Source organism: Spermophilus citellus, assembly GCF_964194105.1.
Source record: "Spermophilus citellus genome assembly, chromosome: 3".
Classification (NCBI taxonomy): domain Eukaryota; kingdom Metazoa; phylum Chordata; class Mammalia; order Rodentia; family Sciuridae; genus Spermophilus; species Spermophilus citellus.
Genome location: NC_138184.1, coordinates 231,792,544 through 231,819,855, shown reverse-complemented (window position 1 = coordinate 231,819,855; position 27,312 = coordinate 231,792,544). Strand labels below are relative to the sequence as shown.

The 27,312-nt window shown below is 51.3% G+C and overlaps 1 protein-coding gene across 1 annotated transcript in view; it reads left to right on the top strand.

Moving 5' to 3' along the window:
* Positions 1 to 27,312, top strand: part of PTPRN2 (protein tyrosine phosphatase receptor type N2) — a 944,635-nt gene that overhangs the window by 350,047 nt on the left and 567,276 nt on the right. Inside the window, exons 7-9 of the mRNA XM_081285260.1 lie at positions 8,727 to 8,840; positions 10,061 to 10,104; positions 12,790 to 13,169. Of these exons, the coding sequence (XP_081141386.1) occupies positions 8,727 to 8,840; positions 10,061 to 10,104; positions 12,790 to 13,169 (538 nt within the window). The remainder of the gene's footprint in view (positions 1 to 8,726; positions 8,841 to 10,060; positions 10,105 to 12,789; positions 13,170 to 27,312) is intronic.

Here is a 27,312-nt window from a genome sequence, read left to right as displayed (position 1 = left end):
CTGGCTGGGTCTCCTCCGGCCTCCCTGGGAGGTTCTGGTGTCACAGCGCTCACTGCTCATGGAACCACGCGGACTCACTGGGCCGCCTGTGTGACGGTGCAGTGTCTGCCTCTCCTGGAGGCCTGAGTGTGATGCAGACAGCAGACCTGCCTGGGCCTCCACTGTCCCCTGGACCTAGTGTGCCACCACCATGTTTGCAGAGTGAATGAGGGACTAGAGCATATGGACAGCATCAATCCCCTCTTCAGTCAACCCCAGAGATGCATTGTTTCAGCCTCATTTTCCTCCAGAGGAAACAAGGTGGAAGGCTAAATGATGACACCTGACTGGGGGTGCAGACTGCTTTAGAGAACATTGGAGCCCTAAAGACCCCCCAGCTCACATGCAGATTTGAGCACAACTTATTTTGCTGCTCTGGCTAGTTGGTTTCTGCTCTGGAGTGTAGAATGGCTGTTCGGCTCCAGATCCAGTTTCCTTGACCTATTTTTTCCATGTCAAGTTGTGCACTAAGACCCTTCATAGTGCATTGGGGCAGTGGGGGCTGTCTCTGTACTGCAGCCTGCAGCCCTGGCGGTCAAGCGGGCACCCAGAGCCTGGAGCGGCCACTGAAGGAGTGCAGTGCTGCAGAGGTTCTGGGCAGAGGGTGGCCCAGGCAGGGATGGAGTGTACTTCTCTACAGGATTGAGTTAAAGGGGAAGCAGGCCCTGCACCTGAAGATGAGGCTTTCCTAGACCGCGGTGGGTGCAGTGTGCTGTGGGAAATAAGGTGCTGTAGAGGCGCCCAGGTCGCACACCCACATCTTTCCCGGGATGTGGGCACCACCATCTGAGATGATGTTCTGGAGCCCTGCAAGCAGGTTAGACAGACTGAAGGTATCCATGAGGACAGAAACCCCAGGAAGACATGAGGATGCCCCCAGCCCATACCTCAAAACTCAGTCTCACCTGGAAGGTAACGCAAGGGAGTCTGCAGGCGGATCCAGAGAGCACTGTGCCAGCACCCCTCCACCACGGCTCCCTCCCAGCCTTGTGTTCTCACAGGTTTGTAAGGTGGGTAAGGATGGAAGGCCCCAGTGACTGCAGTCCTGGATTCCCAGAAGGCAGATATGGCAGCTGGGAGGGTCCTGTGTGGCTCAGAAAGAGGCTTCCCACAGCTCTGCCTTCAACCAGCAGTGAGGGGGAAGCCCACCCAGGCCCACTCCTCTGTGCTAGCACCAAACCCATATGGGAGCTCACCCCACAGAAAGTCCAGCAGAGATGAGTGTTTGGGAGGAAGAAAGCAGGTGTTCTTGAGGATGCCACCAACCTGCCAGGAAGCAGGCTACCTTCCAGTTTAGGGGAAGTGGATGCTCATGCAAGGAGGAGGCCAGGGGCTGCATGTGGACATCAGTGTTGCCAGGAGCCGGGGCAGGCAGCCGGTGTCTGGGCACTGGCTGCAGGTGGCGTGCCAATGTCTTGGCTGGGCACAAGAATCACGAGCCACCACACAGCTTTGTAGATTCAAACAGCAATCTTTATTCCCGAACTCACACCGGCCTCTACACAGGTTCTCAACGGGAACAAGCAGCAGGAACACCCTAATCCCGGCAGCAATAATCTTCAACCTCCAACTTCCCTAAAACCCCTATTGTCTTAAACCGGGAACACCCTAAACCCAAGGACCGGGATACTTCCTCAAACCTGATCAGCTCTAAACCCGGATCCGCCTTCCTTGAGCAAGGTCACCTGACATGCAATGTCAACAGCGAAATCCATTTAACATGGGGTACGCTAGCAAGGAAATTTCGATGCGTCATTTCTACTTGGCAATGGCCCTCAGCAGTGGCGAGTGCCTTGTGGCTGTGTCTTATCTTGGGGGCAGGATGCTCCAGTTTGGGGTCAGTTTTATGATCAACAAACCAGTTTCTGGAATCAGCTCAGAAAAACAAATGAGAGTGCAGGGATGTAGAGTGACGGCCATGAGAAAGGGCACAGGGATAGGGCAAGAGGGGCTCCCGGCACACCCCTGGCTGCGGGCGACAACCTGGCAGGAGCTCCTGTGACAGGCACTCGGGCAGAAGCCTCTTCCTTCATTCATTGACTTACATCATTTTTTCCTTTCTAAAAGCTTGAAAGCAACTTAAAGCAACCCCAACTGTCCAGGCTGGAGTGGACAAGGTGTGCGGCCCTGGTGCAGCCTGGGACGCGGCCCCCCAAGTCCTGGTTCACAACACACCCAGGCCGGGAGTGGCTTTCCTGACCAGTGTGCCCTAGGAATCAGAGAAAGGTCATCGGTTGCACTCTGCCAGGGATAAAATAATCACCTCCTGGCAGGCACACAAGAACAGCAGACATGTGGAAAGGGGGCATTTCTTCTTCCCTCACATGCAGCCTTCGGGGCATGTGAGTTTCAGGGGGACTCCTAGCTGTTTATTCTCTGTGTCCCTTTAATTTGTCATTTGGGCTAGCTCCTTTCTTCTCCCTGGACAGAAAACTCAGGCACACACCTTGAACTCTGGTCACTCTGAGTTAATAAAATGTTCCATGTCCACTTTTTATGTTTATTTATTTTTTTACAATTGTGTACAGTACACCAAACCTAAGCTTTACCAAGTTACCCATTTTTCAGGTCAGAGCTCAGTGGCTTGAGAGCCTTTGATTCTGTGCATTCTTACTTGAACCTCCAGGGAATGCAGCTCACAGCCCTCCCCAGCCTGGTCTGTGGAGGGGATCTGTGCTCAGGATTCACTTTGCACAGTGACAGTGGCAGATTTTAATATGGTACAGCCAGAGTCAAGTGTTTCTGCCCCCCTGGAAGAGTATGCGTGTGACTCTGGCATCATGTTCACTTGAAATGAAGCCCTGTGCCTTGGCATGGGTGAGGCCAGGACACCCATTCTCCGTCCACGCGGTCAGTGTGCTCAGCTAGAACCAGTCAGTCTCCTGGCTTACAGACAGACAGGACCCAGCTGGGGCAGAGAAGCTCCTGGCAAGGGAACAGCTGACGGGCTCTTTGCCCTGGACCTGCACTCCCATGGAGCCTGTGAGTACCTTCTGAGTCATTAGGAAGTCTGCAGGGGGCTGGGTGGTGGCTCCGTGGGGCAGAGCTTGCCTAGCATGTGTGAGGCCCTGGGTTTGATTCTCAGCACTGCATATAAATAAACAAATAAAACAAAGTTCAATTGACAACAAAAAATACATTACAAAAAAAAAAAGACGTCTGCTATGTCAGCAGAGACCTTTCCCTTTTACCAGTGAAACAGCCCACATGGGTCTGAGGTGCCAGGACCTGGGCTTCAGCCCATGGCCTACAGTGGGGTCAGCAGCCTGGACTCCCCAGGGGAGGAGGAGACTGGAAGGAGCGCTCCGTGGCTTACCCACCAGGAATGTGGCTCCCGTGGCTACACCGGCAGGTCTTGTTCTACCTGCTTGCAGCCTTAGTGTGGGCGCAGCTGATGGTCTGTCGGGCCTGAGCAGCCCAGCCACGTGTCCTGGGGACGTGGACTGCCTTACGCACCTCCTCCCAGCTGGGAACACGGCCCCCCCACTGGCACAGCGCCTGTCCTGAGACCTGGGGGAGCTGGGTAGTCAGGCAGCTGCCCCACATCATTGACAAACTACTCCTTTGGTCTGCTTCGGTGCTCCCCCCGGAGGGCCGTTCTGCTGCTTTTGCTGGAAAGTTCTTCCTGTGAGTGCTGCGTTGAGCACTGTCTCTTAGGCTGTGAGTGGCAGGGCACCGAAGGGAACTTGGTGCAGCTTCTCACTCCGCGGATGCTTTTCCCCGCCCCCTGCCACACTGGCCCTAAAGGGAAGGTTGGCTCAACAAACCTGAGGGCCACACACGGTGCCGTCCTTCCTGTGGCTCGAGGTGGTCCCTTGGCCACATGAAGTGCTGGATGGTGCACCCCCCGACCACATGGCAGATGCCCCTGAGAAGCACCGGGCATGTGTGCAGGAAGGCCAGGGAGTCCTTCTCCTCCTCACCAGCCCAGCAGGGGCCCTCGGTAGAACCAAGGTCTCGAGACCCTGGGCCTTCTGGGCAGTGCTGGTTTCTCTCTGGCCGTCAATCGCATTCCTGCTGGCACACGTGCATTATCCGTGTGTACCTGGCCACGCACCATGGAGGCTGGCACTTGCAGGATGAGAATGGACAACTCAGCCTTCAAAGGGCATCCCTGGTGTAGCTCATTTACCCCGTGTAGACGGACCACTCCCCTGGTGACTGCTTCTGGAGGGGTTCACATCTGGTCCTGGGTCTGCCACCCAGTATGTGTCCCGGCTGCCTTCCCTGTTATAAGTCAGGTAGCACTCTACGTGTGCCAACTCCTGTGGGTGTGACTCTGAATGAAACAGGCTTTAGAAACCAGTCTGAGCCTGGGGGCACGCTCAGTTGTAGGGCATTTGCATGTGGAAGGCCCTAGCACCCCAAACAGAAAAGAACCAGAGAACACGCTGACTTGCTCTCCTCATCACCCGCTGAAGTCACGTTGGCCTCCTTGTTGCTGTCACAGGAAATCAGACTGGGTCAAGGCAGCTTCCCGTGAGCATAAAACAGCACAACCTGACAAGCAGTGGCGCATGTTCCTGCCTGCGACTTGGGCGTTTTTCACTCTCCAGTGAGACACACCTGCCACGGATTCCTGAGGCCCCTTATACAGTGGAAGGAGAACACAGTTTGCCCTCCTTGTGTTATTTTCAATGAAAATAGGCAGGGCACAGATATGTGATTATATCCATGTCTTCCAGGGAAAACCCACATAAAGACAGAATAAAACAATAAACTCCTACTGAATTTATTTGAATCTTTTATAAATATCAAAGTGTTAGACTCTGCAATTAAAGAACTGTATACCCTCTAAACAGAAGGCGCACAGTCAGTTCCTCATGAAGATGATAATGATGGTGGAGGTGATTGTATTAATGGTATTGATAACAATGGTGGTGGTGATGGTGGTGGCCATGTTTTGATAGGATGATGTGATGATGGTGGTGATGGTGATGGGTTGATGGTGGTGTTGGTGATAGGGTGTTGGTGGTGATGGTGATAGGGTGATGGTGGTGATGGTGATAGGATGATGGTGGTGATGGTGATAGGGTGATGGTGGTGATGGTGATAGGGTGATGGTGGTGATAGTGGTGATGGTGATAGGGTGATGATGATGGTGTTGGTGATAGGATGATGGTGGTGATGGTGGTGATGGTGATAGGGTGATGGTGATAGGATGATGGTGGTAATGGTGATAGGATGATGGTGGTGATGGTGGTGATGGTGATAGGGTGATGATGGTGGTGTTGGTGATAGGGTGTTGGTGGTGATGGTGATAGGGTGATGGTGGTGATAGTGATAGGATGATGGTGGTGATGGTGATAGGGTGATGGTGGTGTTGGTGATAGGGTGATGGTGATAGGGTGATGGTGATAGGATGATGGTGGTGATGGTGATAGGGTGATGGTGGTGATGGTGATAGGGTGATGGTGGTGTTGGTGATAGGGTGATGGTGATAGGGTGATGGTGATAGGGTGATGGTGGTGATGGTGATAGGGTGATAGTGGTGATGGTGATAGGGTGATGGTGATAGGATGATGGTGGTGATGGTGATAGGGTGATGGTGGTGTTGGTGATAGGGTGATGGTGATAGGGTGATGGTGGTGATGGTGATAGGGTGATGGTGGTGATGTTGGTGATGGTGGTGAGGTGATATGGTGATGGTGGTGATGATAGTGATGGTGATAGGATGATGGTGGTGATGGTGATAGGGTGATGGTGGTGATGGTGATAGGGTGATGATGGTGGTGATGGTGATAGGGTGTTGGTGGTGATGGTGATAGGGTGATGGTGGTGATAGTGATAGGATGATGGTGGTGATGGTGATAGGGTGATAATGATAGGGTGATGGTGTTAGGATGATAGTGGTGATCGTGATAGGGTGATGGTGGTGATGGTGATAGGGTGATGATGATAGAATGATGGTGGTGTTGGTGATAGGGTGATGGTGGTGATGGTGATAGGGTGATGGTGGTGTTGGTGATAGGGTGATGGTGATAGGGTGATGGTGATAGGGTGATGGTGGTGATGTTGGTGATGGTGGTGAGGTGATATGGTGATGGTGGTGATGATAGTGATGGTGATAGGATGATGGTGGTGATGGTGATAGGGTGATGGTGGTGATGGTGATAGGGTGGTGATGGTGATGTTGGTGATGGTGGTGAGGTGATATGGTGATGGTGGTGATGATAGTGATGGTGATCAGGTGATGGTGGTGATGATGGTGGTGGTGATATGAGGATAATGGTGAGGATAATGACTGTAATGATATGAGGTGATGGTGGTGGTGTGGTGATATGAGGGTGATGGTGATGGTGGTGATAATGATATGAGGTGATGGTGGTTGTGTGGTGATATGAGGGTAAGGGTGGTGATAATGATATGAGGTGATGTGGTGAGGATGGCGATGGTGATAGGAAGGTGACGTGAGGACTGATTGTGTTAGTGATGGTGAGGATGGTGATGGTGGTAAGTGGTGTTAGCTAAACCACGTACCTTCGTATGTAGGTGGTACTAAAGGCACTGAGGAGCAAAGCTGCTGTGGGTGATTTGCCTCTTCTGTGACAGAGCAGTCTTGTAGCGAGGCCAGCCGTGTGTCAGCGATCATCCTCTAATGCACATGACGCTTTGTTTGGGGGACGCCAGGAGAATGTGAGAGTCGCTAGGTCAGGCCTGCGGTTGTGCATGCAGAGCTACTGCAGGTTGGTCTCCGACTCCAGGCCTCCCACCTCTGACGTCCTGACACTTTGTGTAACTGCCCTGCTGGAGCCCACGTGGATCCCTGAGAGCGACTTAAATTGTCATTGTAAGCTCGCCAGATCTTGGAATCTTGGGGTGCCATGGAGGGAACCAAGCTTTGGAGCTTGGGGTACCTGACTGTGCTCTGTCGCTTCTTCCATCCATGGGGGCTGGGCTTTAAAAGAGTGTGCCCCCACTTCACTTCCTCCTCAAGTGACTGAAGGGGGTGCCTTCCTTTTGACTCTCTGCTCCCCTCTGCACCTTACAGAGTGGTCCTTTTAAAATCGTGAGCCGACGGTACCCCACTGCTCGCAGCAGCATGTGTGGGCTTCCCATCACTCTCTGAGAAGGAGAGCCTTCTTGGGGTCTCAGGCCTGTAGCACCTCTGTCCCTGCCCACCTCTTCCCCTGTTTGTTGTCCCAGACACTCTGACCTCCTTCTCCAATAATCCTTTGAGAACACCACCGTCCATCCCAGCTCCCGTCCTTCCTACCTGCGTAGGATCTGTCACCACCAGGCAGTCTAAGTATGTATGTTTTAATCGTTCATCTCCACCTCTGGTGGTAGAGTTGAAACTCGCATGCATGCAAGGCCATTGCTTACCGGTCCTTCTCTGTACCTCGAGAGGGCGCTGTGCACAGCAGCAGTGGACTATGTTTGTGAAAGGGAAGTGGAGGGAGGTGGGGAGGGAGGGCCCCTCACCTCCCCTCACCTCCTAAACCCCTTTCCATTGCTCTGTGGAGACCTGGGGTAGGTCCCTGCACTGGAGCTGAGTTCTAGGGGGCATTTGGGCACACAGGGAACAGAGGTAGACCCTGGCCCCCACAGGGAGGGAGGAAGGGAGGGGAGCACTGGGCCGGGTGGACGTGCTGCAGAATCAGCAGCTGGCTCTGGGTCTGCTCGGGATGTGTGCGCAGAGCGCGTCCCAGCGCTGACTGATAGCTGCTTCCCCAGCTGGGTCTCCAGTCCCTCCACAGTGGCTCACCCACAGGGACTTGCAGGGGGACTAGAAAGATCTTTTCAGGTACACAGTGCACCCCGACATTATGGGAACATTCCCAGATTTCTGGGCTCACAGAGATGAGCAGCAGTGGGGTCCCCTGTCTAAGTCACTGGGGAAATGCAAGAAGTGCCCGCCCACCTGGGCTGCTGGCACCAGGTCAGGGTGGCAGGGATTCCACCGTGGAGTCTCAGGGTGGACTCCTGGGCTCTGCAAGTTGCAGTGGTTCTAGAGACCAGGAGCTCACGCTCTGGTGACCAGAGCTCTGGCAGGGCGCCACTTTCTGTCAGCCCTCCCCAGCAGTGCGTTTCCTTCAGCACGCCTGAACCTCTCACGTCCATGCAGTCCCCGCCCCATCCTGCTGAGTGCCTTTGGGGAGCAGCGTGCTCCTGGGGTACCTCTGTGTGAAGCTGTTGGTGTTGTTTTTCTTCTTATTCCTTCACATTTTATTGATTTTCTAATTAAAAATACATTCTTGACACTTTTTGCTCAGAATTACTCAGGTTTGCTTTCTCCCAAAAGATGTAATTTGGGTTTATCCTTAAAAAAAAAAAGCAAACAATTAGGTTTACCTCTGTTAGTGATTAAAAATAAATATGAAGGATATTTTTAACCTTTTTAGAAAATGTGAAGTTTTATATTTTTATATCTTAAAGGTTTATAGTGCAAAGACCTTTGTCAGGTTCTGTGTAAACATCTGGAGCTCCTTGGGCTGACACTGAGAGGAGCAGGCAGGACCAGCTGGAGGCTGCCTCACAGGGCACACACGCACCCACGCCCGGGGCGGCCTCTACCCTGCCCCCTGGGGCTGCCTGCCCGTCCCCTTAGCAGTGATGCGGCCTGGCGGCCAGCGTGGCATGCTCCACAGGTGTGTGGTCCTCCTGGGATGGCACCACTGCCTGCCCAGCAGGCCCCTCCCTGGTGACAGCTGGACCCACCTACAGTTGGCTTCTCTGTCCTCCAGATGTGCTCATTCGGAGTCTCCTGAAGGACCTGTGGCAGCGCCAAGCTGAAGTGAAGCACGCGGGCCCCCTGGAACTGGAGGAGATGGTGGGCACAATTGCAGGCCCCATGCAAGGTGAGTGTCCAGAGGGAGACCAGCTGAGGGGCAGGCAGAGGGCCTGAAGCAGCAGTCCAAGGTGACCTCCTCTCCCCAGGCCCTTGGCATTCGGGGTGGACTCAGGGCAGGGATGTGGTCATATGTGGCACTAGACCTGCCGTTCAGCAGGCTGAAATGCTTCCTTCCTGCTGGGGAGATGGAGTTCGTATGAATGATCTTATCTGTCTGAGGTTCTGCTCTAAAACCTTCTTTCCAGCTGAGCCTCTGGAGCAGTTATGCTGAGTGGCAGGTGGCTCTGCCATGGGGTGAGCTCCTCTGTGCTGAGCCTTAGCATTAGGAAGCCCGGAGTGAGGCCACGTCTTTGTTTGGATCCTGGGAATAGGTGTTGTCAAACATTGAACAGTGGAGCCAGAGGGCTTCATCTGACTGCCTGTGCCCACCCTCTGAAGCTGCCGGGGGCAATGGATATCACCTCCCTGCTGCCTTCACTGATTAGGCAGCCACTGGCAGACAGGTGTTCTGTGACCAGCCCTGCTCCACGGGATTGATCCCAGAGTTCTTGGAGCCCTAGCAAATTGCCAAATCGATGCCTTGTAGGTGGTGGGTGTCTAAGAACAGGAGCTGAAAGCCAGGTGCAGGGAACAGGCCTTTCTCCTCTGGGTTGGGACACAGGCTCACTGGGTACTGCGGTAGGAAACACAGAAAGGGAAAGTAGCCTCGCCACAGTGAGTACGCGCTGGGCAACCACCAGTGCACATCTGCCCACAGAAGGCCCAGGTCCTGCCCAGCAGGCTTCAGGGAGGAGGGGACCTGGAGCCTATATGTGGCTTGGGCACAACACATCGGGGGTAGGTCGTGTGTAGGGCGTTGACCTGGAGAGAATCGTTGCCCAAGCCGGATGACCTGAGTCAGTGGACGTGCAGCCATCCTGGATGGACACTGCTCTTTGTGGCTTGGAAGAGTTGGCTGTGCAGGCTCAATGGGCTCTGCTGAGGGTACAGGGTGCTGAGGCCCAGGGCCAGGAGCTGGCAGGCCAGCTGGTGCTGACTTCTTGCCTCTGGTGGAGCTGGAGAGACATCTGCTTTATGGATGTTTCTCGGACACTGTGTCATGCTAGGAGCGGGGCCAGCGCAGGAAGTATGCCTTCTGTTCAGAGGGGCTCCAGGACGTCTTTTCACACACTGTGACACCTTTGCTCATGTCTTGTGGGATGTGGCTAATGCTCCTGTCTCCTACAGGTGACGAAGCTCTCGCGGACAAGAAGGATGGGCGTTTCCATGAGGTAAAATGGATGCTGCATGCACAGTGGCTTATGTAAAACCCAGGGGTGGACCGAGATCTTTCTGTCCAAGGCTTCCAACATTTATGATCTGCAAAGTGTTTTTCCCCTGGAAAGTACAGGAGAAATCCTCATAATGTCAAAATCGAGAAAAGTACATACAGCATTGTGTATGCTATAGGATACATCAAAATACTGTTTTCAGATTCTAAGCTAATACACATCCATCATAGAAAATTAAAAAGACACAAGAGATGAACAACATTGATATTCTCAGGATTTCCCTGCCTGGGGATGCCAAGACCAAATGAGGACAGCACAGGCCTGTTCCCCAGACCACAGGATCGTGCCTGCGGTGCCTGGCTGGACAGAGATGGTGGCCTGGCTGCATGCTGACCTGGCAGCTGCTGGCAGCACAGTCGACTTGAACTAGATTTAAGGTGGTTGAGATTCCATAAGCAGTTGCTCAGCTGCGGTGCCTTGTGGAGGCCCAGGCTCGGCGGTGCAGGTGTGGGCCTGCTGTCCTTCAGAAGGGCCCGCTGGGCAGCGCTTCTCCCTCCAGTGCATGCACAGGTTTTGTGAGGTCTCTTCTCTCTGGTCACCTCCACGGTCCTATGGGCTTTGTTAGTTTTTGGTTACCCTCGCTCAGGAGCCTGCTTCTCTGTGCACACCACACAGATGCAGAAGAGCCGACTCAGCAGGGCAGGGTCATCATGTGGTTCCTTGAAGCTGTTGTTGGAGGGGGAAACGACTCGGGCGAGCAGTTCTCTTGTTAGATCACCTTCATGGCTTAGCAAGGAAGGAAACATGGATTTTAAATCCTGACAGTGGTGGGCACTCTGTCGGAGTGGCAAAGGGAGCAGTGGGTCAGGAAATAGTTTCTGAATTTAGGAAGTGGGGGCCAGGAGATAGGTGGCATCCCGGGGCTGCGCCCGGGTGGGATGCTGGACCCCTCCCACTGCTGCTTGTCTCCTAGGGTTAGGGTCAGGGTCAGGGTCAGGGTCAGGGTCAGGGTCAGGGTCAGGGTTAGGGTTAGGGTCGGGGTCGGGATCGGGGTCAGGGTCGGGGTCGGGGTCGGGGTCGGGGTCGGGGTCAGGGTCAGGGTCAGGGTCAGGGTCGGGGTCGGGGTCGGGGTTAGGGTCAGGGTCAGGGTCAGGGTCAGGGTCAGGGTCAGGGTTAGGGTCAGGGTCAGGGTCAGGGTTAGGGTTAGGGTTAGGGTCAGGGTTTAGAGTTAGGGTCAGGGTCAGGGTTAGGGTCAGGGTCAGGGTCAGGGTCAGGGTTAGGGTTAGGGTTAGGGTCAGTGTTTAGAGTTAGGGTCAGGGTCAGGGTTAGGGTTAAGGGTTTAGGGTTAGGGTTAGGGTCAGGGTCAGGGTCAGGGTTTAGAGTTAGGGTCAGGGTCAGGGTCAGGGTTAGGGTTAGGGTTACTGCTTGGACTGCATTTTCAATCAATTTTTTTCAAAAAATAGTGCTTAAATGTTGGGTGTCCTGAGCTCTTACTCATTTACCAACTCTTTCCTTTCCCTCTTAGTGTGAAATGCCACCTAAGTGAGAATATTATCCCCTTTCCTTCAAAAAGCCTAAGGTTATTGTTCTGAAGCCGTTTGGTAACTTAAGCACTGTGCACTGTTGTAATTCAGGATCCAAATTTAAGCAAATATCTTCACCAAACTACTGTTTTGTTTAAATATTGAAAACCACGAAAGGAGAAGTTATGAAGGATACTTAGTCAAAAAGGGAAAGATTCCCTTCAGGGCCCTTCCTTAATTTCCTAAATAAACGTGTTTGGGTAAAGCAAGTTGATTCCTGTTTCTGTCTAACGTCACATGTCACACGTCTTGTTTAAAACCACCCTGCTGCATGGTGTAGCACACACCAGGAAGCCAGGTCATGCTGCTGAGCTGACATCGGGGGCATCGTTAGACCTGAGTTCAGACTCTGGATCTGCCCGTCACAGTCTCTGTGGTCCATGCAGATTGTACAATGTCTGACCTCGGCAGATCACCGATCAGAGTAGCACTCATCATGGGCTGGGGGGTGATCAGCGAGATGTGTTCACAAGTCCGCCTCTGGTTTGTGGTCAGTGCTCATGTTGTGACCATCACATTCCTTGGTCAGAATGCCATTAAGAGGGCCAAGGAGCCTTGTGTCCAGGGCTGGGGATGAAGCTGGGTGAGTGCTGCCCCCATGACATGCTGGGGGTGCACCTCCATGGTCAGTCTTCCCACCTGTGAACGGGGTGAATGGAGTTCGCAACTCCTAGGCTTTCATGAAGATCGGGTGAGTTTATGCTCTTAACGTGTCTAGTATGGAGCTTTTGTATTTGTAAGAGCTCAGTGAATGTGAATTGTGATACTCATTTATTATTTGTGTGTGTTCACTGCTCCTGGAGGAGTGAGATCTTGCAATCTCAGTGGCTGTTTTTAAAATTCAGAGTCTCACGTGTACACTGACGATAAAGTCAGGCTCTCCAAGAAGTCCTGCTGAGTGGCCCAGTGCCTCAGCCTCGGCTGGGTCGCCATTCCGCATGTAGATATGATGCTGGACACAGGCCCAGGGAAAAGGCTTGGCCTCCTCCCGTGTTGCCATTTCAGGCCACCCATTCCGCCTCCGGTGACTTAGTTCCAAATGTTTCTTCTGTACAGATGCCACTGTTGTGGATGTTGTCTCACAGGAGTTTCCTTCTTCCAGGTCAGCCTCCTGAGTGCCTCCCCTGGGGACCGTGTGCAGGATCACAGGTCTCCACTCTTGCCTGAAGCCCCCACTCTGGAAGAGCACCCTAAAACAGAAGCCAAGAAACCGGAGGAGCCCGAGGTCTCCCTGTCCTGGGAAGAGGAGGATGCTGGGGTGGAGAACGTGAAGAGCCACACCTACTCCAAACCACTGCCGGAGAAGCCAAGCTCCCAGCCCAGGGCTGCTGGGCTCGGCGTGCTGCAGGCCTGGGTTCCAGGGGCCCTACAGGAGGAGCAGAGCCCCAGGGCCGGGGCCCGGGCCCCGCCTAGCGAGGGCCTGCAGCTGCAAGTGGAGCCTTCTGAGGAAGAGGACTCAGGCTACATCGTGACAGGAAACGAGTGAGTAGGAATCCAGTGCAGCTCCTGTGCCCAGTCCTGGCAGGAGGGCGCGCCTCGTGAAGTGGGGAGACCCTTTTATTTTCAAATGTCTGAAGTAAAAAGCCTAGTGGAGGTGCCTGCGGAGCCACAGGTGGGGAGGCAGCACGCAGCGTGCCCGGGGCTCCTGCCTGGAGCTTCTGGACAGGTGCTGGGCTCCCAAGTGCGGTGACCAGACCCACCTGCCAGGCCTTGCTGCCCTGTGGCTGTGAGCCAGAGTCACTGGGGCCGTCAGGGTGGTGCCCTGGCCAGGCAGCTCTCCTGGGATGCCCACATGCAGGGCAGGAGTGGTGCCCCAGTGCCGTGGTCACGCCAGCTGAGGCCATGCAGGCTCCGGCCTGTGACAAGGCCCCATCGAGTACTCCCAGCAGCAGGACCACGTCACCTCAGAGGGAGGCTGCCTCCCTGCAATGTGTCCTTCTTTGTCTTGTGGTGAACTGAAAGTAGCGAGGAAAGCGTGCAGGTGTCCTGCACCGAGTTCTGGGAGCAGCCAGCCCACTCTCAGGCCTCCTCCTTAAGGAGCCCACACATTTGACCCTTGCTCTACCTGGCGCCGTCTCCAGTACTGGAAGCCATGTACTGCACACATGTGTCTGTGCTTTTGGGTGTGTCTATACATGTGTAATTGTGTGTATGAGAGTGTGTGTGCATTCATGTGCATGCATGAGTGTGTAGGTAGGTGTAGGTGTGGACATGAGTGCTTGCATGTGAGTGCATGTGTATACAAGCGTGTATGTGTGAGGGCATGTGAGGATGTGTATGCTTGTGTGTGAGGATGTGTATGGGTTTGTGAGTGTGTGGGTGTGTGAGGGTGTGCGAATGTGGGGTGAGTGCATGTCAGGGCGTGTGGTCACATGCCGAGGTGTTCCTGCGTGTGACTTAACTCTCCACTTCTGGGTGTGTTTGCTCAGGTATCTTCCCCTGCGTTCACAAGCCTGGCCTAGTCCAGTGACCGTCCACAGTGGGGAAGGGGCTGCAGGGGGTCAGATCCCACCTCCCTGTCGCTCCCCTGCCTTCACAAGCCTGTCCTAGTCCAGTGACCGTCCACAGTGGGGAAGGGGCTGCAGGGGGTCAGATCCCACCTCCCTGTCGCTCCCCTGCGTTCACAAGCCTGTCCTAGTCCAGTGACAGTCCACAGTGGGGAAGGGGCTGCAGGGGGTCAGATCTCACCTCCCTGTCACTCCCCTGCCTTCACAAGCCTGGCCTAGTCCAGTGGTCTTCCACAGTGGGGAAGGGGCTGCAGGGGGTCAGATCCCACCTCCCTGTCGCTCTCCTGCCTTCACAAGCCTGTGCTAGTCCAGTGACCGTCCACAGTGGGGAAGGGGCTGCAGGGGGTCAGATCCCACCTCCCTGTCGCTCCCCTGCCTTCACAAGCCTGTGCTAGTCCAGTGGTCTTCCACAGTGGGGAAGGGGCTGCAGGGGGTCAGATCCCACCTCCCTGTCGCTCTCCTGCCTTCACAAGCCTGTGCTAGTCCAGTGACCGTCCACAGTGGGGAAGGGGCTGCAGGGGGTCAGATCCCACCTCCCTGTCACTCCCCTGCCTTCACAAGCCTGTGCTAGTCCAGTGGTCTTCCACAGTGGGGAAGGGGCTGCAGGGGCTCAGATCCCACCTCCCTGTCACTCCCCTGCCTTCACAAGCCTGTGCTAGTCCAGTGGTCTTCCACAGTGGGGAAGGGGCTGCAGGGGGTCAGATCCCACCTCCCTGTCACTCCCCTGCCTTCACAAGCCTGTGCTAGTCCAGTGGTCTTCCACAGTGGGGAAGGGGCTGCAGGGGGTCAGATCCCACCTCCCTGTCACTCCCCTGCGTTCACAAGCCTGGCCTAGTCCAGTGACCGTCCACAGTGGGAAAAGGGCTGCAGGGGGTCAGATCCCACCTCCCTGTCGCTCCCCTGCCTTCACAAGCCTGGCCTAGTCCAGTGACCGTCCACAGTGGGAAAAGGGCTGCAGGGGGTCAGATCCCACCTCCCCGTCGCTCTCCTGCCTTCACAAGCCTGTGCTAGTCCAGTGACCGTCCACAGTGGGGAAGGGGCTGCAGGGGGTCAGATCCCACCTCCCTGTCGCTCCCCTGCCTTCACAAGCCTGGCCTAGTCCAGTGACCGTCCACAGTGGCGAAGGGGCTGCAGGGGGTCAGATCCCACCTCCCTGTCACTCCCCTGCCTTCACAAGCCTGTGCTAGTCCAGTGACCGTCCACAGTGGGGAAGGGGCTGCAGGGGGTCAGATCCCACCTCCCTGTCGCTCCCCTGCCTTCACAAGCCTGTGCTAGTCCAGTGACCGTCCACAGTGGGGAAGGGGCTGCAGGGGGTCAGATCCCACCTCCCTGTCGCTCCCCTGCCTTCACAAGCCTGTGCTAGTCCAGTGACCGTCCACAGTGGGGAAGGGGCTGCAGGGGGTCAGATCTCACCTCCCTGTCACTCCCCTGCGTTCACAAGCCTGGCCTAGTCCAGTGACCGTCCACAGTGGGGAAGGGGCTGCAGGGGGTCAGATCCCACCTCCCTGTCACTCCCCTGCCTTCACAAGCCTGTGCTAGTCCAGTGGTCTTCCACAGGGGGAAGGGGCTGCAGGGGGTCAGATCCCACCTCCCTGTCACTCCCCTGCCTTCACAAGCCTGTGCTAGTCCAGTGGTCTTCCACAGGGGGAAGGGGCTGCAGGGGGTCAGATCCCACCTCCCTGTCGCTCTCCTGCCTTCACAAGCCTGTCCTAGTCCAGTGGTCTTCCACAGGGGGAAGGGGCTGCAGGGGGTCAGATCCCACCTCCCTGTCGCTCCCCTGCCTTCACAAGCCTGTGCTAGTCCAGTGACCGTCCACAGTGGGGAAGGGGCTGCAGGGGGTCAGATCCCACCTCCCTGTCGCTCTCCTGCCTTCACAAGCCTGTCCTAGTCCAGTGGTCTTCCACAGGGGGAAGGGGCTGCAGGGGGTCAGATCCCACCTCCCTGTCGCTCTCCTGCCTTCACAAGCCTGTCCTAGTCCAGTGGTCTTCCACAGGGGGAAGGGGCTGCAGGGGGTCAGATCCCACCTCCCTGTCACTCCCCTGCCTTCACAAGCCTGTGCTAGTCCAGTGGTCTTCCACAGGGGGAAGGGGCTGCAGGGGGTCAGATCCCACCTCCCTGTCACTCCCCTGCCTTCACAAGCCTGTGCTAGTCCAGTGACCGTCCACAGTGGGGAAGGGGCTGCAGGGGGTCAGATCCCACCTCCCTGTCGCTCCCCTGCATTCACAAGCCTGTGCTAGTCCAGTGACTGTCCACAGTGGGGAAGGGGCTGCAGGGGGTCAGATCCCACCTCCCTGTCACTCTCCTGCCTTCACAAGCCTGTCCTAGTCCAGTGGTCTTCCACAGGGGGAAGGGGCTGCAGGGGGTCAGATCCCACCTCCCTGTCGCTCTCCTGCCTTCACAAGCCTGTCCTAGTCCAGTGGTCTTCCACAGGGGGAAGGGGCTGCAGGGGGTCAGATCCCACCTCCCTGTCGCTCTCCTGCCTTCACAAGCCTGTCCTAGTCCAGTGGTCTTCCACAGTGGGGAAGGGGCTGCAGGGGGTCAGATCCCACCTCCCTGTCGCTCCCCTGCCTTCACAAGCCTGTGCTAGTCCAGTGGTCTTCCACAGGGGGAAGGGGCTGCAGGGGGTCAGATCCCACCTCCCTGTCACTCCCCTGCCTTCACAAGCCTGTGCTAGTCCAGTGACCGTCCACAGTGGGGAAGGGGCTGCAGGGGGTCAGATCCCACCTCCCTGTCGCTCCCCTGCCTTCACAAGCCTGTGCTAGTCCAGTGACCGTCCACAGTGGGGAAGGGGCTGCAGGGGGTCAGATCCCACCTCCCTGTCGCTCTCCTGCCTTCACAAGCCTGTCCTAGTCCAGTGGTCTTCCACAGGGGGAAGGGGCTGCAGGGGGTCAGATCCCACCTCCCTGTCGCTCTCCTGCCTTCACAAGCCTGTGCTAGTCCAGTGACCGTCCACAGTGGGGAAGGGGCTGCAGGGGGTCAGATCCCACCTCCCTGTCGCTCTCCTGCCTTCACAAGCCTGTGCTAGTCCAGTGGTCTTCCACAGGGGGAAGGGGCTGCAGGGGGTCAGATCCCACCTCCCTGTCACTCCCCTGCCTTCACAAGCCTGTGCTAGTCCAGTGGTCTTCCACAGTGGGGAAGGGGCTGCAGGGGGTCAGATCCCACCTCCCTGTCGCTCCCCTGCCTTCACAAGCCTGTGCTAGTCCAGTGACCGTCCACAGTGGGGAAGGGGCTGCAGGGGGTCAGATCCCACCTCCCTGTCGCTCTCCTGCCTTCACAAGCCTGTGCTAGTCCAGTGACCGTCCACATTGGGGAAGGGGCTGCAGGGGGTCAGATCCCACCTCCCTGTCGCTCCCCTGCCTTCACAAGCCTGTGCTAGTCCAGTGACCGTCCACAGTGGGGAAGGGGCTGCAGGGGGTCAGATCCCACCTCCCTGTCGCTCTCCTGCCTTCACAAGCCTTGCCTAGTCCAGTGACCGTCCACAGTGGGGAAGGGGCTGCAGGGGGTCAGATCCCACCTCCCTGTCGCTCCCCTGCCTTCACAAGCCTGTGCTAGTCCAGTGACCGTCCACAGTGGGGAAGGGGCTGCAGGGGGTCAGATCCCACCTCCCTGTCGCTCTACTGCCTTCACAAGCCTTGCCTAGTCCAGTGACCGTCCACAGTGGGGAAGGGGCTGCAGGGGGTCAGATCCCACCTCCCTGTTGCTCTCCTGCCTTCACAAGCCTGTGCTAGTCCAGTGACCGTCCACAGTGGGAAAAGGGCTGCAGGGGGTCAGATCCCACCTCCCTGTCGCTCTTCTGCCTTCACAAGCCTGTGCTAGTCCAGTGATCTTCCACAGGGGGAAGGGGCTGCAGGGGGTCAGATCCCACCTCCCTGTCGCTCCCCAGGGCCTCGCTCTGCGCCAGCTCCCCACAGTCCTTCCCCAGCTCTGCAGGTTGTGGCCACACAGGTTTTGCTGGGGAGAAATGGTTGCCTCCCACAGCTGGGTGAAGGGTTTCATTTCATGCTCAAGCTATGGGCCAGCTGCAAAGCCAGGATGAGCTGTAGGGCTGCGCCAGCCACCGACAGAGATCTTGCTCTGTTGTCACCTGCAGGCAGCTGGCTCAAGGCCTTTCTTTTAGTGGGACAATGCCCACTTCTAACCTTCACACAGACCACCTGTGTGCATCAGGCAGGCACCCAGTGGTGCTGTCCCCTCCTGCTGTGGAGACAGGCAGGCGCATGAAGGTGCTGACTGCTGGGCTCTGCACCATGGAGGCAAAGAGCAGATGTCGGTGGATCGCCCACAGCATGCACCATTATAAATATGTCAGTTACTCTGCACCGTGAACTTCTCCCTTCCCTGGGAACGTTGCTCTCTGTGGTATGTTGTGTGTTGTGGAGTGTTTGTGTTGTGCATTGTGTAGTTCCCCATGTGGCGTGCGATATGTCATGTACTTTGTCTATGTGACATATTCTGTGCTTTATATTGTTTGTAGTGTGTCATATGTTGTGTACCATGTGGACCCTTCTATGTTATATGCTACACACATACACTTATGTTGTAGCATGCATGTAGTGTGTGTGTGGTATGTTGTGTGCAGTATGTTGTGTGTCTTGCACACTTGTGGGTGTGTGTGTGTTGTACCTTGGGGACAGGCAGTTCCCTAGTGAAAGCACCCAATCTGTTTTAGTCAGCTTTTTTGCCACTGTGACTAAAAGACCCAACAGAACAACTGTAGGGCAGGAAAAGTTTATTTGGGGGCTGGGGTTTCAGAGGTCTCAATCCACAGACAGCTGTTTCCATTTGTTGGGGCTTGAGATGAGGCAGAGCATCATGGCGGAAGAGTGTAGTCGAGGGATGCAGCTCATATGTTTTGATCGGGAAGCAGATGGAGAGAGACTCCAGTTTCCAGACACAAAACAAGCACCCCATAGCTACACCACAATGAACCACCACCTCCAGCCACATCCACCTGCCTTCAGCCACCACGTGGTTAATCCCACCAGGGATGAATTCACTGATGAGGTTACCAGGTCATCTCCGCCAGACCTCCTTGTGTTGTCTCACAAGAGAACATTTTGGGGACACCAAATCTAAACCATAACACAATCATTTTCGACTCCCAGATGGCAGCCAGTTGTCACCAGGAGCAGGACGGACTGGGTGTGTGGGGTCTTTGCTGCCCATTAGCAGGGACTCTGTGGGCCTGGAATGGTGATCCTCCCAGTGAGGTGGCGGTGGGCCTGGAGTGGTCTCTGGCCGGCCCCTCTGGTGTGTGGAGGCGGCAGAACCTGGCCGTGCATCTGCTGCTGGTGACTTTCTAAGATAGAGTGATGTGCCTGCTACACTAGGCTTGTCTCTGCGTTGGGTGCTGCAGCCCCTGTGCCCGTGAAGCTGGGCTGCACCTGCTGCAAACAGTCCTGGAGGGCACCGTGGTCTCCTGGCTGCCACAGCCTTTTGGCTGCCTGTGGCCTTGCTCTTGTTGCCCAGGAGGGTCACCTAACATCCTGCCTCTGCCAGGCTTTCAGGCAGGTGTCAGGCATGGAAGGCAGGTGGAGGGTTGGGCTCCCGTGTGAAATAACTGGAAGCCTTTTAATATAAGTGAGGTGCCCAGAGGTTCTATCACGGTGCGAGGGAGTTTGAGGAGAGCAAGGTCTGATAGCCCAGGTGGTTGTGGTCATCAGGCAGCTGAATGTGGCCAGGATTGAGGGAGGAAGATCAGTGGATTACAGACAGAGGGGACCTGAGAAGGCAGGAGCAGGCTCGGGGAGGGAGTGGGCCTGTGTGGGCAGAGTGAGGAGGCCGGGCTGCAAGGCCTAAGGCCTCACTGAAAGGGAATATGGACAGCCAGATGGCCCAGACCTGCAAATCCAGAATGTCCATTATGGCCATGGCTCCCACTGGTCTGACTGCCCGGCTCCTGCTGATATCATAACAGCAGGGGTACACTTGTGGCAAGCATGCACGGTGGCAAGTGAGCACCTGTGTAGGGTCCATTGCGTCTAGTGGGGATGCCCATGGCGTGTCCTTCTTATATGTACATGTGCACGTGGAAGAGTGCATGCACACTCAGGGAGTGACTATGGAGGGACGGTCCTGTGTATGTGCCTTGTTGCACATGGGGGTACCTACACAGGCCCCAGAATCATGGGTAGGAGGGCCATGTCTTAATAAGTGAAATATACTCTCATGTGTATATCTCCCTAAACAAGGGCTTTCAACCAAATTGGTCATTAGATTTAGCTGGTGAGTTTTGTGGTTTTTGTTAGATGTTAGATGCATGTTGATGTTAGATGCAGGATATGGCTATGATCCCAAAAGTGCTGGTTTGACAGGACAGGGTGGGCTCTAGACCCAATTGACTGCCCAGGGTGGCAGATGTGGACCTGCTGCCCTCCATGGAAGTTCTGGACTCTGGGGCAGGATCAGCCGCCTGTGTCCCCTTAGTCCATGGTCCACTGTAGGGACACTCTTCCTCATGTTGTCTCATCTGTGTGCCTGTCATCTGAGAGGTCAGCACCTGTGAGTGGAAGATGTCCCCTGTTGACTTGTCCAGGCCCTCAGCTGTGACGGGAGTGTTTGTGAGTGGAAGGCCTGCACTGTCAGTTTGCCCTAGGTTCTCACCCTGTTGTGTCAGCATTTATGAATGGAAGACGTCCACTATCCCCTTGTCCTATGTCCTCAGGTTGTGGGAGTCGGCCACACTGGACTTCAGCTACATCCATGACCAGGTAAACTGTCTGGGGGTGTGACACCAATTTACAGTGTTCACTCTGCCCATGTAGCTTTCTGTCCACAGGTCACTTGGTCCATTGAAAACCATTCTCTGCATAGTCTCCTTCTAGAAAGAATTCATAAGCCCCAAATAAGTGGCCCAGATCTTCAGCTAACACAGTAGTGGCTCTAAGCTGGATTCATTTCTGAATCCAGTGGCTGTTAGGACCACTTGGGTCTGGTCCCTAGACGTGGGGTTTTATCCAAAGCTCCTCAGGGGGTAGGGGACACCTGAGTCCCACAGCCCTAGTGTGCTCCCCACCATAACTACCCACAGCTGTTCAAACTAGGGTTTACCCCCCACGCCCTCTCAGAGTCGTCAGGCCTCGCTCGGGTTACTGATGACCCAATGTCACTTCTGCTTTTCTCTCTCTGGACCAGTCTGATGGTCCAACCTTCCTTCCCATTTTGATGTAGTTCACATATGAGGCAACTACCAAAAGCTCACGTGTGAGACAATGCAAGAATGTTTAGAGGTAAAGCAACTAAATTTTGAGAGTTAGACGTGATCAGTGGATTAATCCACTGATATGAAACTGGGTGATAACTGTGAGCATATTCAGTAGGACTGGAGGAAGTAGGTAACCGAGGGCTTGTCTTTGGGATTTATATATTTTGTTTGTTTGTTTTTTGTGAGAATCTCTCTCTCTACTCCCTTATTGCCTTGACTGAGGTAAGGGCATGCTTTATTCCCACCATGCCCTAGCCCTATGATGTTCTACCTCACCTTGGGCCCATAGCTATGGAATTGGCTGAAAAAGGACAGAACCTCTGAAACCATGAGCCAAAAATGACTTTTCCTCTTGTACATTGTTCTTGTCAGATCTTTTGGTTGCAGTGACACAAAGTTGACTAAAACTGAAATTGATATCAAGAAGTAGGATTTACACCATGTGGTTCAGAACCATTTGCTGCTGATTTTGGGGAGGAATTTTTAAAACTTGAGACATGCAGGCTGAAAAAGATTTAGGACATTGTAAGCAAAGTTTAATGAGAGATTCTGGTGGGAGCTCAGAAGACCACAATGCCAATAGGACTGTGGACAATAAAGACTGGGCTCCTGAGGTTTCAGAGGAGAAGGAGGACTTATTGGAAATTGGACTAGAGGCCATTCATGTTACATTCTGGCAAAGAAGTTGTCTACATTTTGCCTATATCCTGAGACTTTCTGTGAAACTGAATTTAAGGGTGATGGACTAATTAATCTGGCAGAGAAAATTTCAAGACAGCACAGCATTTAGGTGGTAGTATGTATATTTTTTTAAAAAAATATTTTTAGTTATAGATGAACACAATACCTTTATTTTATTTGTTTATTTTTAATGTGAAACTGAGGATAGAACCCAGTGCCTCACACATGCCTGGCAAACACTGTACTAATGAGCCCAACCATAGCCCCTGGTGGCATGGATATTGCTGGTGACTTTTAGCCAAGTCTACTGTGATAATTAGGAGTAGGAAGTGAGCCTGCCACCTTGGACAGAGGCCTGCTGGAGGTGTGGCACACCACACCCTTGTGGAGAGGCACACCATGCCGATACGGAGAGGCGCACTGTGGTTCCCTGTTCACCAAAGTGTAGCTCCATAGCCCAACATCAAGGTGTCTATACTTTTCTGCAGCTGCCAGCAAAGTGGGACATTGCCAACAAAGTGGGACATCACCACTTCTAAATAGGGACAGCAACCAGGACCTGGTTTAGCCTTACCAAGGTCCCTCTAGGCCTCGCTGCTCCAGAGGTCTCTACCAGGGGTGCTGACAGTCATCTTGTTGCAGAGGTAACAGAGAGACTTGCATGGAGTTGTCCTGCTAGCAGCCAACTCCTTCTGATTACACTTACACTAGTCATATAATCTAATACCTTTATATTCTTACAGTCTTCCTCATAAACATCACAGCCTACCCCCCTCTACCATTAGGAACTGTAAACTGTTGTACAAACCTACTGACTATATGGTAGAAGATAACCAGACTCATCATTTCTGTTTATAGTGACATATCTGTAACTGTCAAAATAGAACCTAATTGATTTATGGTTGCATATTCGTTATGTTGGGTGCTGTAATATTGATGTCCCCCTTAAAGGTGAGGTATTGGTAACCTGAAGGGACACTCTAAGATAATAGGGTAGAAGGTGCAATACTTCAGATCTACACTGCAATAGAGGAAGACAATTGACATCATGAAAAAAAAAAAAAAACAAGGAGGAAAGTGCCTCAGTCAAACCAAGGTACTACAACAATAGAATCCATAGATAGTGCAGTGGATGAAATGTCAGAGAGGAGTTCAGAATGTCCATAATTAAAATGATCTGGGAATTAAAGAATAACCTAAGTGAGCAAATACAGGCAAAAAAATCTATCACTCCAACAAAGAGATAAGAGAGCAAATAGAGGTAGCAAGAGATTATTCAAGAAAGAGATAGAGATTCTGAAAACAAACAAACAAATCCTTGAAATGAAAGAAACAATAAACCAAATAAAAAACTCAATAGAAAGCATCACCAACAACAGATTAAATCCCTTGGAAGACAGAACCTCAGAAAATGAAGACAAAATGTACAATCTTAAAAATAAGATTTGAAATAAGTTGACCACACAGTGAGATTGGTAAGAAACTTTGAACAGAACATCCAAGAATTATGGGATACCACCAAAAGACCAAATCTAAGATTGATCAGGATAGAGGAAGGCTCAAAAACTCAAACCAAAGGAATGTACAATCTCTTCAGTGAAATAATATCAGAAAATTTCTCAAGCATGAAGAATGAATTGGAAAATAAAATACAAGAGGCCTATAGGACACCAAATGTACAAAATAACAACAGATCTACACCAAGGCACATTATAATGAAAATGCCTAGCACACAGAATAAGGATAGAATTTTAAAGGCTGCAAGAGAAAGAAATCAGATTACATTTAGGGGAAGACCAGTTCAGATTTCAGCAGATTTTTCAACCTAGATCCTCAAAGCCAGGAGATCCTGGAACAGCATACACCAGGCTCTAAAAGAAAGTGGATGCCAACGAAGAATCTTATACCCAGAAAAATTAAGCTTCAGATTTGATGATGAAATAAAAACCTTCCATGATAAACAAAAGTTGAATGAATTTACAGCAAAAAGTCTACACTACAGAATATTCTTGGCAAAATATTACACAAGGAGGAAATGAAAACAACAATGAAAATCCGCAAAGGGAGGAACTAGATTAGAGGAGAAGCCAATCAAAGGAGAAATCAAGTCCAGTTAAATACCAAAAATAAACAAAAATATCTAGAATACAAACCATGTCTCAATAATAATAATCCTGAATGTTAATGGACTAAACATACCAATCAAAATACAGAGACTGGCAGGTTAGATTTTTAAAAAAGACCCAACAGTATGCTGCCTTCAAGAGACTCATCTGATAGGAAAAGACATCCACAGAGTGAAGGTGAAAAATGTTGGGAAAAATCATACCACTCACATGGACTGCAGAAGCCAACAGGGGTCTCCATCCTCATATCAAATAAAGTAGACTTCAAGCCAAAGTTAATCAAAAGAGATAAATAAGGACATTTCATACTCCTTAAGGGAGCATACATCAACAAGATATAAAATTATAAATATATTTGCCCCAAACAATAGAACATCTGTATTCATCAAACTCTTCTCAAGTTCAAGAATCAAATAGACCACAGCACAATAATTCTGAATGACTTTAACACACCTCTTTAAATAGAGATTTTGTTTGGATAGATCTTCCAAACAAAAGCTAAACAAAGAAACTATAGGGCTCAATAATACAATCAATAACTTAGCCTTAACTGACATATAAAGAATATTTCATCCATCAATGAGTGAATACATGTTCTTCCTAGCAGCACATGGATCCTTCTCTAAAATAGACTGTACGTTATGCCACAAAGCAACTCTTAGCAAATACAAAAACCTAGAGATACTACCCTGCATTCTCTCAGATCATATGGAATGAAATTAGAAATCAATGATAAAATAAAAAACAAAAGCTACTCCAACACCTGGAAACTAAATAATATGCTCCTGAATGAACAATGGGTTGCAAAAGACATCAAAGAGGAGATTAAAAATATCCTTAGAGGTAAATAAGAACATTGATACAACATATCGAAATCTCTGGGACACTAAGAAATTAAAGGGATACGGATAGGAAAAGAAGGCATTACTAAGAGGAAAGTTCATTGCATGGAGTTCATTCCTTAAAAGAAGAAAAAGTTAATAAATGACCTAATATTACATCTCAAAGCCCTAGAAAAAGAAGAACAAATCAACACCAAAATCAGAAGACAGGAAATAATTAAAATCAGAGCTCAAGTCAATGAAATTGAAACAAAAGAAACAACTGAAAAAATTGACAAAACAAAAAGTTGGTTCTTTGAAAAAATAAATAAAATTGACAACCCTTAGCCATGCTAATGAAGAGAAGGAGAGAGAAAACTCAAATTACATCCATGGTGAAAAAGGAAATATGATGGATATTACAGAAATACAGAAGATAATTAGAAAATATTATGAAAACTTCTACTCCAATAAAATAGAAAATATTGAAGGCATCAACAAATATCTAGAATCATATGAGTTGCCAAACTGAATCAGGATGATATACACAATTTAAACAGATCCATTTCAAGCAATAAAATAGAAGACACCATCAGAAGCCTACCAAACAAGAAAAGCCCAGGACCAGATGGACACACAGCTGAGTTCTACAAGACCTTTAATGAAGAACTAATACTTATATTCCTCAAATTATTACATGAAACAGAAGAAGAGGGAGCACTTCCAAACTCATCTGTGAGGCCAATATCACCCTGATTCCAAACCAGGCAAAGACACATCAAAGAAAGAAAACTCCAGACCAATATCTCTAAAGAACATAGATGCAAATATTCCCAATAAAATTCTGGCAAATCGGGGCTGGGGTTGTGGCTCAGCAGTAGAGTGCTTGCCTAGCACGTGTGAGGCCCTGAGTTTGAACCTCAGCACCACATAAAAATAAATAAAGATATTGTGTCCAACTACAACTAAAAAATAAAATATTAAAAAAAATATTGTGGCAAATCAAATACAAAAATACATCAAAAAGATAGTGTACCACAATCAAGTGGGTTCATCCCAGGGATGCAAGGTCAATTCAACATATGGAAGTCAATAAATGTAATTTATCACATCAGTAGACTTAAAGATAAGAATTATGCGATTATCTCAATAGATGCAGAAAAAGCATTTGACAAAATACCCCTTCATGTTCAAAACACTAGAAAAACTAGGGATTTCAGGAACATACCTCAACATTGTAAAAGCTATCTATGCTAAGCCCCAGGCCAACATAATTCTAAATGTGTTGGGTGAATATGAAGGCATTCCCTCTAAAAACTGGAACAAGGCAGGGATGCCTTCTTTTGCCACTTCTATTTAACATAGTTTTGGAAATCCTGGCCAGAGCAATTAGACAGATGAAAGAAATTAAATGGATATGTATAGGAAAAGAAGAACTCAAACTATTACTGTTTGCTGTACCTAGAAGATCAAAAAAACTCCACCAGACAACTTCTAGAACTAATAAATGAATTCAGCAAAGTAGCAGGATATGAAATAAACACACATAAATCTAAGGCATTTCTGTACATAAGTAACAAATCCTCTGAAAGAGAAACTAAGAAAACTCTCCCATTTACAATACCCTAAAAAAAATAAAAATATAATATTTGGAAATAAACTTAACAGAAGATGTTAAATATCTCTACAATGAAAACTGCAGAACACTAAAGAAAGAAAGAAAGAAAGAAGACCTTAGAAGATAGAAAGATCTCCTGAGTTCTTGGATAGGCAGAATTAATATTGTCAGAATGACCATACTACCAAAGACACTATACAGATTTAATACAATCCCAATCAAAATCCCAATGACATTCCTCATAGAAATAGAAAAAGCAATCATGAAATTCATCTGGAAAAAATAAGAGACCCAGAATAGCCAAAGTAATCCTTAGTAAGAAGAGTAAAACAGGTAGCATCAGTATACCAGACCTTAAAGTGTACTATAGAGCACTAATAACAAAAATAGCATGGTATTGGCTCCAAAATAGACCTGTAGACCAATGGTACAGAATAGAGGACATAGAGACAAGCCCACATAATTATAGTTATCTCATATTAGACAAAGCTACCAAAAACATATATTGGAGAATAGATAGCCTCTTTAACAAATGGTGCTGGGAAAATTGGAAATACATATGCAACAAAATGAAGTTAAACCCCCATCTCTCACCATGCACAAAACTCAATTCAAAGTGGATCAAGGACCTAGGAATTAAACCAGAGACCCTGTGCCTAATAGAAGAA